This window comes from Indicator indicator, chromosome 5 (assembly GCF_027791375.1).
Source record: "Indicator indicator isolate 239-I01 chromosome 5, UM_Iind_1.1, whole genome shotgun sequence".
Classification (NCBI taxonomy): Eukaryota; Metazoa; Chordata; class Aves; order Piciformes; family Indicatoridae; genus Indicator; species Indicator indicator.
Window position 1 is genome coordinate 37,451,496 of NC_072014.1, and position 15,128 is coordinate 37,466,623.

At 46.7% G+C, this 15,128-nt stretch overlaps 1 protein-coding gene across 1 annotated transcript in view; it reads right to left on the reverse strand.

Annotated features, from left to right (window-relative positions):
* The window catches only part of GPD2 (glycerol-3-phosphate dehydrogenase 2), a 53,426-nt gene extending 38,964 nt beyond the window's left edge, over nucleotides 1–14,462 (reverse strand). The window contains exons 1-5 of the mRNA XM_054381107.1: nucleotides 14,361–14,462; nucleotides 9,667–9,838; nucleotides 7,409–7,533; nucleotides 6,155–6,252; nucleotides 4,835–4,998 (exon numbers count right to left, since the gene is read on the reverse strand). Of these exons, the coding sequence (XP_054237082.1) occupies nucleotides 4,835–4,998; nucleotides 6,155–6,252; nucleotides 7,409–7,533; nucleotides 9,667–9,838; nucleotides 14,361–14,462 (661 nt within the window). The remainder of the gene's footprint in view (nucleotides 1–4,834; nucleotides 4,999–6,154; nucleotides 6,253–7,408; nucleotides 7,534–9,666; nucleotides 9,839–14,360) is intronic.
* Between the last annotated feature and the right edge of the window lie 666 nt (nucleotides 14,463–15,128).

Here is a 15,128-nt window from a genome sequence, read left to right on the forward strand (position 1 = left end):
CAGCTTCTTCTACCTTTAAATAAGGTCCAGATTAAAATATTTCAGCAGGGAATAAAAAAGAAAAATCCTGAGAATGCCAAAAATCAAGAAAAAAACCCTTATAATCTACTTTTAAATAAGCTCCAGGTTAAAATATTTTAAGGAGAGGAGACATGTGAAAAGAAAAAAAAAAAATCAAAATCCAAAAATGATAAAAATAAAGAATAATTCTTACAACTTCTTCTTTTAAATGAGGTCCAGGTTAATATATTTCAGGAGTGAATACATTCAAATAAAATTAAAAAAGCCAAAAATAAAGAAAATTTATTACAAGTTTTTTCTGCTTTTAAATAAGCTCTAGATTAAAGTATTGCAGGAGAAGATACATACAAAAAAGTCCTGAAGATGCCAAAAATAAAGAACAATTCCTACAACTTCTTCTACTTTTAAATAAGATCCAGAGTAAAGTGTTTCAGAAGGAAAAGCATACACAAAAAAAAAGGTCAAAAATAAAGAATAGTTACTACAATGTCTTCTACTTTTAAATAATGTCCACATTCAACTATTTCAGGAAGAAATAAAGAGAAAAGAAAAATCCTGAGGATGCCAAAAATAGAGAACAATTCTTACAACAACTTCTACTTTTAAATAAGCTTCAGAGTCAAAATATTTCAGGAGGGAATGCGTTAAAAAAAAATCCCCAAAAATTGCCAAAAATAAAGAAATTTTTTTTTTCTACTTTTAAATAAGCTCCAGATTGAAGTATTGCAGCAGAAGATACACAAAAAAAGTCCTGAAGATGCCAAAATTAAAGACCAATTCTTACAGTTTCTTCTACCTTTAACTAAGATCCAGATTCAAATATTTCAGGAGAGAATGAATATAAAGAAGTCCTGAAGATGCCAAAACCAAAGAACAATTCTTACAGTTTCTTCTACCTTTAACTAAGATCCAAATTCAAATATTTCAGGAGAGAATGAATATAAAAAAGTCCTGAAGATGCCAAAATTAAAGACCAATTCTTACAGTTTCTTCTACCTTTAGCTAAGATCCAAATTCAAATATTTCAGGAGAGAATACATATGAAAAAGTTCTGAAGATGCCAAAAGTAAAGACCAATCCTTACAGTTTCTTCTACCTTTAACTAAGATCCAAATTCAAATATTTTAGAAGAGAATGAATACAAAAAAAGTCCTGAAGATGCCAAAATTAAAGAACAATTCTTACAGTTCCTTCTACCTTTAATTAAGATCCACATTCAAATACTTCAGGAGAGAATGAATATAAAAAAGTCCTGAAGATGTCAAAACCAAAGAACAACTCTTACAGTTTCTTCTACCCTTAACTAAGCTCCAGATTTAAATATTTCAGGAGTGCATACATATGAAAAAGTCCTGAAGATGCCAAAAATAAAGAACAATTCTTGCAGCTTCTTCTACCTTTGAATAAGCTCCAGATTCAAATATTTCAGGAGGGAATAAATACATTAAAAAAAAGAAAAAAAAAAGGAATCCCAAATGCCAAAAATAAAGAACAATTCTTACAGCCCTGCCAAGTGCACTGGAAAATTGTAGAGCAAGCTAAATATCAGGCTGTGGCATGACAGTCACCACAGAATCACAGCTACTCCACAGGCACAGAAGTTGTAGCTGCTAATTCCTGCTTGCAGGAAATAGCAGCAAATTCAAAAAGTGGGGTCAACAACCTCCAATCTTAAAATTCAGGCTTGATTCCAGAACATCTTTTTTTTTTTTTTTTTTTTTGAACATACCCAAAGGCTCATCTTGCCAGGCAAAATATGTTAAGAAAACCCAAGTCTGTGAGCACCTAGAGATGGAAAAAAAATAATGCTTCTAAAAAAAGAACTTGGAATTGCTTAAAGGCTTGAAACTGAAATTTGCTGGCCCGTTGGATCCCTGCTTTCATGTTTTTTTCATAGAATTAGAGAATAAGGTTGGAAAAAGACTTTAAGATCATGGAGACCAATCCTTGTTTTTCTTGTTTTTAACATATATTTTCTAGATCTTTCATAGTGGGGCGGGGGGGGAGTTGGGACCGGGTTGAAGCATAGAGTGTGCACATCCTCCCGATCACATGGGACAGGGATACACCGGGTCGTGATACTGCGGGGCGCAGGGCCGCTTAATGTTAGTGTTTTGGAGGGGGACCGTCGTACGCTAGGCGTGACCTGGGCGTTGCGTGGGGTGGGGTGGAGTAGTGTGGTATTGGTGTTGTGTGATTGGGGTGTGGTGTGGAGAGAGATGGAGCGGGTGGAGTTGGACGCAATGGCCGAATGGCCAGGCACTGGAGATGGCCAGGGCACATGGAACGGAGAGCACGAGTGGCGGCGGACAGGCGCTGGGGCCACGGCGAGGAGTGGGAGCCGGGGACCGGCGCGTGTGGCGCGCACGGGGCACGGACGCGAGTGGCGAGGCGGGGCAAGGCAGACGAGCGACAGGGGACACGGCGAGGCGACGGCGCGGCGCGTCGAGAGGAGAGGCGGACGGCGCAGGCGAGGCGCGGCGAGGAGGCGGGCGGAGAGGGCGGCGCGCGTGGACGGGGCCACGGCAGGGATGACGGGGTAACGGCGAGGCGAGGGGCGGGACCGGCGACGCGACGTGGAAACAGGAGCGACGCGCGGCGGCACCAGGCAGCGAGTGGAGCGGGACGGAGAACGCGCTAGCAGCTACTAAGCTCCGCTCCGCGAGCAGCGACCGCGACACGCGCCGGCGCAGCGCCGGAGCCAAGCACAGGAGCCTCTCCTCGCCACTCCGCCGACTCATCGCCTGCCCGCAGCGCTCGGACGCGCCGCGCTCCTCGCCTCTCTCCTCTCCTCTCCACTCTCCTCTCCTCTCCTCGCCTCTCCTCTCTTCTCCTCTCACTCTATTCTATTCCATTCTCTCCATTCCACTCCATTCTATCATACTCCATTTTATTCTCATACAGTGTAAGATATAGCTGGATATTATATTCTATATATTGTATATATCACTATTAATGATATATAAAAGTGGAGATGAATTCTTCCATTTAAAATGCTTTAAAACCCTTCTGCCCACGATCCTGAGAGCTCGACCCAGCTCCTCCACCCCACTGCCTCTCCTCCACTTTTCCTTCAGCTACATAAGTGGAAGTGACAGATCACTGCTCAGATAGCAGCCACGTTCTTCCCCCAAAATGTTGCCTTTTTTTTTTTTTTGCTATTCAGGAGAATCCTAATGGCAAGGAAATGCTAAATGAAGTCTGACATCTACCCCTAAGAAACAAACTTGTGAGTTGTAGCTTCAAAGCAAACCTTGAATAAATAGGACACGTTGTGTACACCCAGGCTAACATCCAACATATGCTGCAGCTTCCCGATGCTGAGACAGAGCAAGAATAGCCTCTGGGAAAGCTCTGATGTGCTCTTGCTGGTGCTTCCAACATTTATAATGGGCCTGGTTTGCCTTTTTTTTTTTTTTTTTTTTTATTCCCCCTGTACAAACAATTTACAAAATGTAATTAAGATGAGCACAGCAACGGTTCAGAACACAACATGGCCATGAATAATGGATGGTTTGACACACCATTGGTTTGATCCATGAGTACCAAACACAACCAGCAGCCTTCCTGATTGCTCCAAGGCTGAGGGAGAAGGCTATCACCCAGCCATAACTGACAGAGAATCATGGAATGGGTTGGACTGGAAAGGAACTCAAAAAATTATAGAATCATAGAACAGGGATTGGCTTAGAAGCGACCTCAAAGATTCATAGAATGAGTTGGTAGGACCTCAAAGATTCATAGAATGGATTGGTTTGAGTTGGTAGGACCTCAAAGATTCATAGAATGGATTGGTTTGGGCTGGTAGGACCTCAAAGATTCATAGAATGGATTGGTTTGAGTTGGTAGGACCTCAAAGATTCATAGAATGGATTGGTTTGGGTTGGTAGGACCTCAAAGATTCATAGAATGGATTGGTTTGGGCTGGTAGGACCTCAAAGATTCATAGAATGGGTTGGTTTGGGTTGGAAAGGACCTCAATGATTCACAGAATCATAGAATGGGTTGGGTTGGAAGGGACCTCAAAGATTCATAGAATGGGTTGTGTTGGGTTGGAAGGGACCTCAATGATTCACAGAATCATAGAATGTGTTGGGTTAGAAGGGACCTCAAAGATTCACAGAATGGGTTGGGTTGGAAGGGACCTCAAAGATCATTTAGTTCCAACTCCCCTTCCACTAGACTCTTTTTTTTGTAGCCTCCAGTGAACTATGTTCAGTAGTTCCTTTTCTCTCTTGTGAGGAGCCCAGAAATAGACATAGCATTCCAAACGTGGCCTCACTGGAGCAGAATAGAGGGGGAGGAGAACCTTCCTTGTCCTGCTGGCCACATAACATCTTTGTAGCCTCCATTGGACACTCTCCAGTATTTCTGTCTCTCTTGAACTGAGGGAGCCCAGAACTGGACACAGGACTGCAGCTGTGGTCTCACTGGAGCAGAGTAGCTACATCTATCTTGGATCCATCCAAACTGTTTGTTTAATCAGATAAAAAAAAAAACCAAACCTTCACTAGATTATAAACAGATTCCAAGCTCCAGTGCTCTTAAGACAAGTGTCATTAGATATGAGAAACACTTTGTTCTTCTTGTGTGCTCCTGGGAACCCTTAAAACAGCTGAAGGGACAGCTTGTGAGGATGAGAAAAGAAACCTGAATTATTGTCTCCAGCAGCTCTTGTTACAGCACACAAAAAAGACCACAACAAAATTTGAACCTAACTAACCTCTTCTTTCCTCTAGATCTTAAAAAGAAGGTAGAAAAGATGCACTTTCCACCAGAGACCAGTGAAAGTCAGCAGAGAAAGGCAACCTACCATCATAGTAGACAATGGCTCCAACCAGATCATCTTTGCGTAGCATTGGGAAGAGCTCCAAGGCTCTGGACTTGCTGAGGACATAACTGCTTTTCAGGCACTGGCTTCCTGCCACCAGGTCATAAAGTTTTATTCCAAACCAGTAGTAGGGCAGCTGCCACCATCTGCAAGGGGGGGGGGAAAAAATAAACAAAATCAACAGGAGATTAAATTACAACATGAGATGTTTCAGATGGCCTCTAGAGGCAGTTGTTGTGAACAAGAAGGTGGAAAGGACCACAGAATGGTGTGGGACACCAATTTACCACCAGACAAGTCCATGGCCTCACAAGATAGTGTAAATTAGGTAGGACTTGTGGTGTTCACTGCTGTTTTCAACCAACCTGCTCACTGCAGTCAGCCAAGCAGGTTCAAGGCTTTCATTATTCTGGATGAGGATCATAAATTGACTGTTTTTACTTCGGTGCAAGGTGAGATATTAAAGTTCTGTGATAAAGGAAGAACCAGGCTGTGTGTGAACTGAAAGGGTTCCCCAAAGGCACACCTTGGGTGGTGCCTCCTGCACCAACAGGACAAATGCATGCAGCTGGGCACTGACCTATGTGAGCTCCAGCCATCAGAAAGCCCTTCTGCTAGGACAGAAATAAATCCACACGTTACAGAGTCACAGAATCATCTAGGCTGGAAAAGACCTTCAAGATCAACCCTTCCCTAACTCTACCAACGCTGGTGCCAAACCATGTCCCTCAGCACCACATCTCTGCCTCTTTGAAACACCTCCAGGCACTGGGAGTCAACCACCTCCCTGGGGAGCCTGATCCAGTCTTTGAGAACTCTTTTGGTGAAGAAGTTTGTTCTAATATCCAATTTAAACCTTAACAGCTCAAGTCCAAGATGTGCTCCTGGACAGTGGTGACAGCTGCTTGGTGCCATGAGAGGATAGATTCACAGAATGGTTTGGGTTGGAAGGGACCTCAAAGATCATTTAGTTCCAGCTCCCTGCCATGGGCAGGGACACCTTCCACTAGCCCAGGTTGCTCAAGGCTCCAACCAGCCTGGCCTTGAACACCTTCAGGAAGGGAACATCCACAACCTCCCTGAGCAACCTGTTCCAGTGTCTCCCCACCCTCACTGGAAAGAACTTCTTCCTAATCTCCAGTCTAAACCTGCCCTCCACAAGTTTCTACAGCACAGCAACAGCTCACCTGCTGAAGGAGAAAGACTGTGGCAGGTTTAAAGACATGCTTGGGAAGAGGTTCCTTCAGGGAACCAGCTTGTTTGTCAAAAGCAATGGTAAGGGTGAGGCAGAGCAGAGCTTACTTGTACACAGGGAGCATTATTGGCAGAGGAGCTGAGAGGTGAGGAGCAATTTCCAGCAGGTTTGCACGCTCCTCCAGTGCTTCCTTCACCATCTTGTACTGAAAAACATTTAAGTGCAGAGTCAGTCCCTGTTAATTCTGTCTCCATGTGCAGCATGCAACAAGAAACTTGATCAAAGTAAATATCCTGCAGAATTTTCCCTGCTCTGTCCAAGACAAATTGAGCTTTGCTGAAAAGTTCAGAACTGAAGGAAACTAATTATTTCCCAAAGGAAAAAAAAAGTTTCTCTTCATTTTTTACCTCACTTGAACCATTTGGGGTTGGAAGGGACCTTAAACATCATCCACCTCCAAACTCCCTGCCATGGGCAGGGACACCTTCCACTAGCCCAGGTTGCTCAAGGCCTCATCCAACCTGCTCTTGAACACCTCCAGGGAGGGGGCATCCACAACCTCCCTGGGCAACCTGTTCTAGTGCCTCCCCACCCTCACTGTAAAGAATTTCTTCCTAATCTCCAGTCTAAATCTCCCCTCTTCCAGCTCAAAGCCATTGCCCCTTGTCCTATCACTCAAGCCCTTGTCAAAGCTCCTCCTCAGCTTTGTTGTAGCCTTCTTCAGGTACTGGACATATTTTAAGTCAGAACACAAATCAGTTTCTCATAAGAATATCAATTTCTACCCTCACAAGAAGACACACAACCATTTCTATCTAACCACTTCTGGACCCTATTTTGTCTCCCCATTCCAGACTGGATAACCTCTCACTCCTCCAAATCCTGATAGGCAAGAAGGTTTTTTATTCTGAACCCAGCCCTGCTTCTGCTTTCTTTCCCCCTGTGGTGGATTGAAATTCCCTCTCCCACATTAACTTGACCAGACTAGCTCAGTTTGGAAGCAAATTAAGCTATATTATTTTCCTTTTTTACACCCAACAGTGATTTATTTCCATTCTTACTACTCCCTGCTCAAGATCTGTGAAAAATCTTAAAGGCATAGCCTTGAAACCAGTACCCCCCCCCCCCAAATAAACACAGCCCACAAGTTATGGCAATTTCCTTGGCCATAAAAGGTGAGGAAAAGGAAGCAGCACCCAGCTCCTAAGCTGGGAAGCTCAGAAGAAGACACTTTCTAGGTATAGTGGCTGTGGAACACAACAACCAAGCACTGCAAAAGGAAAAAGGAGCCTTGGCTGTGGCTGGGACCAGGGGAAGTGTCTACCAGCAATTTCTGCTTAACAACCAGCATAAACAATTACCTGCTCAAGATCCAAGTTCATGATGGCCTTCTGAAGATACCTCACTCCACCATGGATCAATTTAGTACTCCTGCTGCTGGTCCCTGATGAGAAATCATCTCTTTCTAGAAGGGCTGTTTTTAGTCCTGTGTTACCAGAAAACCAAATTAACTTCTTAAATTACACAATTTGTATGTAATTCATTAAAGACACTTCTCTAGGGTAGAGACAATCACAAGAAAAATTACTCTGTACATGGAGAAATTGGTATTCAAAGTGTGCTGCAGTGTCTATATTGTAATGACAAATTTTAGCCTCCTTCCTGAGGGAAAAGTCAAAGCAGAACTTCAGCAGCAGCACATTAAAAGCTGGATATTCCACACTGGAAAGGCATTAAGTACATTCCAGGGGCCACGCTCCCTCCAGCAAATTACACCTCAGGAAGAGAAGATTTTCATCAATATTTTTAACTCTTTGCAGCAGAGAGCTCTAACCTATCACACATACACCATAGGCAGGCAACTGCAACCTTTGGTTGCTCATAGGCTGCTCAAGAGGGGCCCAAAGCTACAGGAGATCCAGCCATGGGTGTGCTCAGGGAGCCAAAGAACATGATAGACAAACAGACAAAATGTTAATCACAGAATCAACCAGGTTGGAAAAGACCTTCGAGACCATCCAGTCCAACCTATCACCCAGCACCATCTGATCAACCAAACCATGGCACTGAGTGCCTCATCCAGTCTGATTTTAAACACTTCCAGGGACTGTGACTCCACCACCTCCCTGGGCAGCACATTCCAAGGGCCAATCTCTCTTGCTGTGAAGAATTTCTTCCTAACACCCAGCCTGAATCTCCCCTGGCACAGCTTGAGACTGTGTCCTCTTGTTCTGGTGCTGGTTGCCTGGGAGAAGAGACCAAACCCCAGCTGGCTACAACCTCCCTTCAGGTTGTTGTAGAGAGCAATGAGGTCTCCCCTGAGCCTCCTCTTCTCCAGGCTGAACACCCCCAGCTCCCTCAGCCTCTCCTCACAGGGCTGTACTCCAGACCCCTCCCCAGCCTAATTGCCCTTCTCTGGACATGTTTGAGCAACTCACAGAATTACTTGCATTGAAAAAGACCTCTAAGATCACTGAGCCCAACCATCAACCCAACACCACCATGGCCATGGAACCATGTCCTAAACTGCCATATCCACAGGTTTCTTGAACATCTTCAGGGATGATGACTCCACCACCTCCCTGGGCAACCTGTTCCAGTGTTCCACCACCCTCATAGTAAAGAACTTGTTCCTAACATCCAATCTAAATCTGCTCTTTTCTAGTTTGAAGCCACTGCCCCTCATCCTATCCCTACAGGCCTTTGTAAACAGTCTCTCTCCATATTTCTTGCAGGCCCCTTTCAGGTATTGGAAGGCATCAGCATGAACATCCTGCTTTTCCACCCCCTGAACAGTGTTTTCACATGACTGACCAACTTGGGCAACACCTGGGTGCCTACTGGGCAGCAACCAATCATCACCACTCACTTTGTCATCCTCCTGCAGCAGGCAGAGAGAAAGCACTCACTGAAACTTTTTTTACCTTGAGCTTTCCCTAAGTCAACATCAATCCAGCTGCTTCGAGGAGGTTCTTAACCCAGTTACACCACTAATCCCCCAGAAATGGGAGCACAGATCAACTGCAAGGACCTTCAGACTGAAAATCCAAACAGACTCCAAACCTACAACACACTAAGCAGCCACAATGCATTACTAGCAGGAGCTGCAAATCCTAGAATTTTTTGGGTTGGAAAGGACCTTTCAGATCATTGAGTCCAACCATCAACTCAACACCACCATGGCCATAAAACCACGTCCCAAAGTGCCATGTCCACATATTTCTTGAGATATCTCCTGTAAGAAGAAATACAAGCTGGAGAGCCCATGGATTTCATGCTTGGTTCCCTCAACACAGTTGTGGAAGTCTTGGGCAGGTCTTGTCTTCACTTTCCTGCAGCTAGTCTTCTGCACAAGCAAGTGAAGGCTGACTGTAGATAAAGAAGGACCAAGTAAGGAGCAACAAAGACCATCCAAGAGCATCCAGCACAGAAGGTTTGTATTAGACAGCCCCACACAAGCACATGGACAATAAAGCCTCTGATGAAACATCACCATCAAATGAAAGGTTTCTTCAAGTCCCTTCCAAGAGCAGAGGAAGGTTGATAATCAGGACCTGATCAATGCATTCTAAACCAGGTCATCCAGGAATAAGAGCCCAAGCAAACTTCCAAGCCTTACCTCTAGTGACAGCATCTAAAGCACAGCCACATCCTGTGGCTCCTCCACCTATAATGAGGACATCAAATTCACTTGTGGTCTTCAGCGTCTCAATCTGCTGCTCTCTCGTGGGGAAATGGTCCTTTAATGGAACTCCCACAGCTTCTGCAGCTTGCACATGCACAAAATGACCCTACAAAGATGAGAAAACACCACAGGAGGGCCAGAATTTATCACATTGATTCTTTATTGCACTACACCTCTCCCCATCAGCTTCTCCCTGCTAGAAGCAGCCCCTGGCTGTGCCACCCTGCCCTGAACTTCAGCAAGTGCCTCACTGAGCAGAGAGGGACCTGGGAAGTCACAGCCCTGACCAGAGCTGGTTCTGCTCTGGCTCACACCAGGACACCACCATTTATTTTTATAGAATCACAGAACTGTTGAGGTTGGAAGAGCCCTTTGAGATCATCAAGTCCAACCACTTGTGTAGAGCTCACAATCCCACCACAGCTGCTAAACTACTCCCACTAAACCACATCTCTCAGCACCACATCCATGTTTCTTGGACACCTCCAGGGATGGTCACTCCACCACCTCCCTGGGCAGCCTGTTCCAGTGCCTGAGAACTCTTTCTGGGAAGACATTTTTCCTACTGTCCAACCTGAACCTCTCCTGGCACAACTTGAGCCCAGTGCTGTGGTTTCTGCTGGGGTTGTCTGCAGTGCTCTGGCAGGACCTTGCTCACCTCCAGGCATGTGAGCAGCCACATTAAGCACTTGACAAACTGGCCCAGGCTTAGCCACTGACTACAAATGCAGAGCAACGAAAGGTCTCCTAATTAGCAGCTTGTTTGAAGCCACCACAGCCCTCAAACAGAGATGCAGACGCTGCCAGCCCTGCAGCTCAGGGAGCTCCAAGGCACACAGACAGTGGAGAGGTTGAGTTGAAGTGAAGCAGAGAGGTGAATCCTGATAAGCCTCCCAGCTCCAGCCTCCCCTCGCTCCCTGCTGTTTGCACACCAACGTGAGGCACTTGGCAAAGATCACAAGGTGAGGTACAGAGTTGTGGCACTTCAAAAGTTCAGCTTCCACCTTATTCTTCTGACCAATGAGTCTGCACATTGTCCCTTCTTGCCCTGCTCTCTCCCCAGCCTATTCCTCTTCTCCAGCAGCACTAAAAAGTTTTACATCCCCCAAGGTATGGTAGATATTTTCCTGTCCTTTCAGTAACACAGAATCACAGAATCTCTTTGGTTGGAAGAGATCTTCAAAATCATCTAGTTCAAGCTGGTACACTGGTGGAGCTTGAGACCCATGAATTCACAGATGGTTTGGGTTGGAAGGGACCTTAAATATCATCCAGTTCCAACCTCCCTGCCTTGGGCAGGGACACCTCCCACTAGACCAGCTTGCTCAAGGCCCCAGGCCATCCACAACCTCCGTGGACAACCTGTTCCAGTTTCTCACCACCCTTCAAAGGGAAGAATTTTATCCTCATCTCTAATCTCAATCCAACTTCTTCCAGTTTGAAGCTATCACCCCTCATCCTGTCACTCTAAGCTGCTATCAAAAGTCCCTCTCCAGCTCTCCTGTAGCTCCCTTCAAATTCTGGAAGGCTGCTCTAAGGTCTCCCTGGACCTTCTCTTCTCCAGGCCAAACAACCCCAACTCTCTCAGCCTGTCTTTATAGGAGAGGTGGCCAGGTCTCAGATCATCTTTGTGGCCTCCCCTGGAGGAATAACTTCAGGAATAACTTCATTCTGTAACTTCAGAAGAACTGAGGTGTACCAGCACTGCCTGGAGTTGACTGTAGTTTTGGTTTTCAGCACATAAAGTACAACAAATGGTATAAAGGAGACAAGAGGAAATGGCCTCCAGTTGTGTCAGGGGAGGTTCAGGTTGGATATTAGGAAAAATTTCTTCCCAGAAGGGATTCTCAGGCACTGGAACAGGCTGCCCAGGGAGACGGTGGAGTCACCTTCCCTGGAGGTCTTCAAGAAACGTGTCCCATGGCACTTTGGGAAATAGTTTAATGGCCATGGTGGTGTTGGGTTGATAGTTGTACTCAATGATCTTAGAGGGCTTTTCCAACCCAAACAATTCTCTGATTCTGTGAGGGAGCACAGCCCCAAGCAAGATAGCCATGGGCACAGGAAGAGGACCTGGATGAGTGCAGCGGTGCCCACCAGGAACTGATGGAGACATGATTCATCTTGCTGTCAATTAGCTGTGAGGGAGAAGAAAAGCTGCATGCAGGGATCCCATCTGCACCACCCTGATTAGTTTGGCATGACCAAGTGTGTTTACTGCAACCAGCAATTGCTGTTTATATCTACAGCTCCTCAGGCAAGAGTTCCTTGAATGGGCTTGATTGCACTCATAGCGAGAAGAAAATTCAGCCTGGCAGTTGGAACTCAATCATGGACTCATGAAGTGGTCTAGGAATCCTTAAGTAACATTCCTGTTCATGTGCTAATGTAAACCTCCAGGTAGGCTGGAGAAGTCAAATTTATCATCCTGAGCCATGGAGAAAAAGGAAGTCATAAAAATGCCCCAAAGCAGGCCCTGATCATTCTATAATCATAGAACAGTTTCAGCTGAAAGCCCTCTCAGATCACAGAGCCCAGTCACCAACCCAAAACCACCACATCCTGTTATCAGGCTTGTGGTCAGTGCTACAGAGCCAGGCTGGAGGTCTGGAGCTTCTTTAATCTAAGGGTGACAAAGCACTGGAGCAGGCTGCCCAGAGAGCAGCTGGAATCTCCATCTCTGGAGACACTGCCAACTCACCTCCATGTGCTCCTGTGTGACCTTCTCTAGATGAACCTGCCTAGGCAGGGGGGTTGGATTTGATTGCCTCCAGAGGTCCCTTCCAATCCCTACCATTCTGTGACTTTGTGATTTTCCCTGGGGTCAGGACTGGGTCTTAATCTCCAACCTAAACCTCCCCTGGCACAATTTCAGGCCATTTCCTCTCCTCTGTCACCTGATACTAGGGAGAAGAGACCAACCCCCATGTGGCTCCAACCTCCTTTCAGGGAGTTGTAGAGAGCAAGAAGTTCTCCCCTGAGCCTCCTCTTCTCCAGGCTAAACACCCCCAGTTCCCTCAGCTGCTCCTCACCAGCCCTGTTCTCCAGACCCTTCCCCAGCTTTGTTGCCCTTCTCTGGACATGTTCCAGCCCCTCAATGTCCTTCTTGGAGTGAGGGGTCCAAAACTAAAGGTGTGGCTTCACCAGTGACCAGCACAAAAGCATTATCCCTGCCCTACTCCTGCTGGCCACCTGGGCAGGCTCTGCCTCATCTTCAGCTGCTGGCAACCAGCACCCCCCAGGTCCTTTTCTGCTGGGCAGTTTTCAGCCACTCTGCCCCAAGCCTGGAGCCTTGCTTAGGGTTGTTGTGACCCAAGTGCAGGATCCAGCACTTGGTCTTGTTCAACCTCATCCCACTGGCCTTGGCCCACTGATCCAGCCTGTCCAGATCCCCCTGCAGAGCCTTCCTACCCTCCAGCAGACCACAGAATCACAGAACATTAGGGGCTGGAAGGGACCTTGAAAGATCATTCAGTCCAAGCCCCCTGCCAGACCAGGATCAGCTAGAGTAGGTCACACAGGAACACATCCAGGCAGGTTTTGAATGTCTCAGAGAAGGAGACTCCACAACCTCTCCGGGCAGCCTGCTCCAGTGTTTGGCACCTTCAACAGTGAAATTTTTTCCTTATGTTCACATGAAACCTCTGCTCCAGCTTGCCTCCACTGCCCCTTGTCCTGTCATTGTGGATCTCTGAGCAGAGCTTGGCTCCATCCTCCTGACACTCAACCCTCACACATTTATAAACATTAATGTGGTCACCTCTCAGTCTCCTCTTAGAATCATAGAATCAGCCAGGTTGGAAGAGACCTCCAAGCTCATCCAGTCCAATCTATCACCCAGCCCTATCCAATCAACCAGACCATGGCACTAAGTGCCTCATCCAGGCTTCTCTTGAACATCTCCAGGGATGGTGACTCCACCACCTCCCTGGGCAGCCCATTCCAAAGGGCAATCTCTCTCCTAACATCCAGCTTGTACCTCCCCTGGCACAACTTCCAACTGTGTCCCCTCCTTCTGCTGCTGGTTGCCTGGGAGAAGAGACCAACCCCAACCCAGCTACAGCCTCCCTTCAGGTAGTTGTAGACAGCAATGAGGTCACCCCTGAGCCTCCTCTTCTCCAGGCTAAACACCCCCAGCTCCCTCAGCCTCTCCTCACAGGGTTGTGCTCCAGACCCCTCACAGCTTCGTTGCCCTTCTCTGGACACATTCCAGTACCTCAACATCTTTCTTGAATTGAGAAGCCCAGAACTGGACACAGCACTCAAGGTGTGGCCTGACCAGTGCTGAGTACAGGGGAAGAATAACCTCCCTTGTCCTGCTGGCTACACTATTCCTGGATGCCATTGGCTCCCCTGGCCACCTGGGCACACTGCTGGCTCTTCTCAACACTGCCACCCAGTTCAGTGTCATCTACAACCTAGTACACAAAGGTCTACATGAAAACTGCTTCCCAAGAGTCACCCACTGGTTGAAGACCTCTGATGGTGAACCATCCTCCAGTTTAGCACCTGCCAAAAGAAGCTGCAAGAGAGGCTCTTGGCACTCTGTCCCCAAGCAAAGGAGCCTGACAGACGCTCCAGCAGCTGGGAAGTTTCAGATGTGCTCAGAAACGATCAGCAATACTTACGTGTTGGTTTCTATACTGAGAGAACTGAGAGAGGCCAAAAACTGTTGCTAAGGCTCCTCCACCAACCAGAGCAGCTCCTTTTACCACCTTCTGAAATGCCATCTTGGGAGCTGCAAGGAAAGGGAGAGAAAAGCAAATCCTTTTTGGGGGAACCATTTGTAGGAACCTGTGGCAGGTTGAAATTCGCAGCAGCAATGTGTAAATTAATGATTTTGGGGGGCAATCACAGAATCACAGAAACATTCAGGTTGGAAAAGACCCTCAGGATCACCAAGTCCAATCCAGAACCCTACTCACCCCTAAATCATATCCCCAAGGACCACATCCAAACCACCTTTGAACACATCCAGGGTTGAGGACTCAACCACCTCCCTGGGCAGCACATTCCAATCCCTGACCACTCTTGCTGGAAATTTTTTTTCCTACTGTCCAGTCTAAACCTACCCAGTTGCAGCTTGAGGCCATTCCCTCTTGTTCTATCACTAATTACTTGAGAGAAGAGACCAGCAGCAGCCTCTCTACAATGTCCTTTCAGGTAGTTGTAGAGAGCAAGGAGGTCTCCTCTCAGCCTCCTCTTTTCCAAACTAACCATCCCCAGCTCCTTCAGTTGCTCTTCATCAGATTTATTCTCCAGGCTCTTCACAGCTTCCTTGCCCTCCTCTGCACTGGCTCCAGCACCTCCACATCTCTCTTGTGTTGAGGTGCCCAAAACTGGACACAATACTCAAGGTGTGGCCTCACCAGAGCTGAGTGCAAGGGGACAATCAC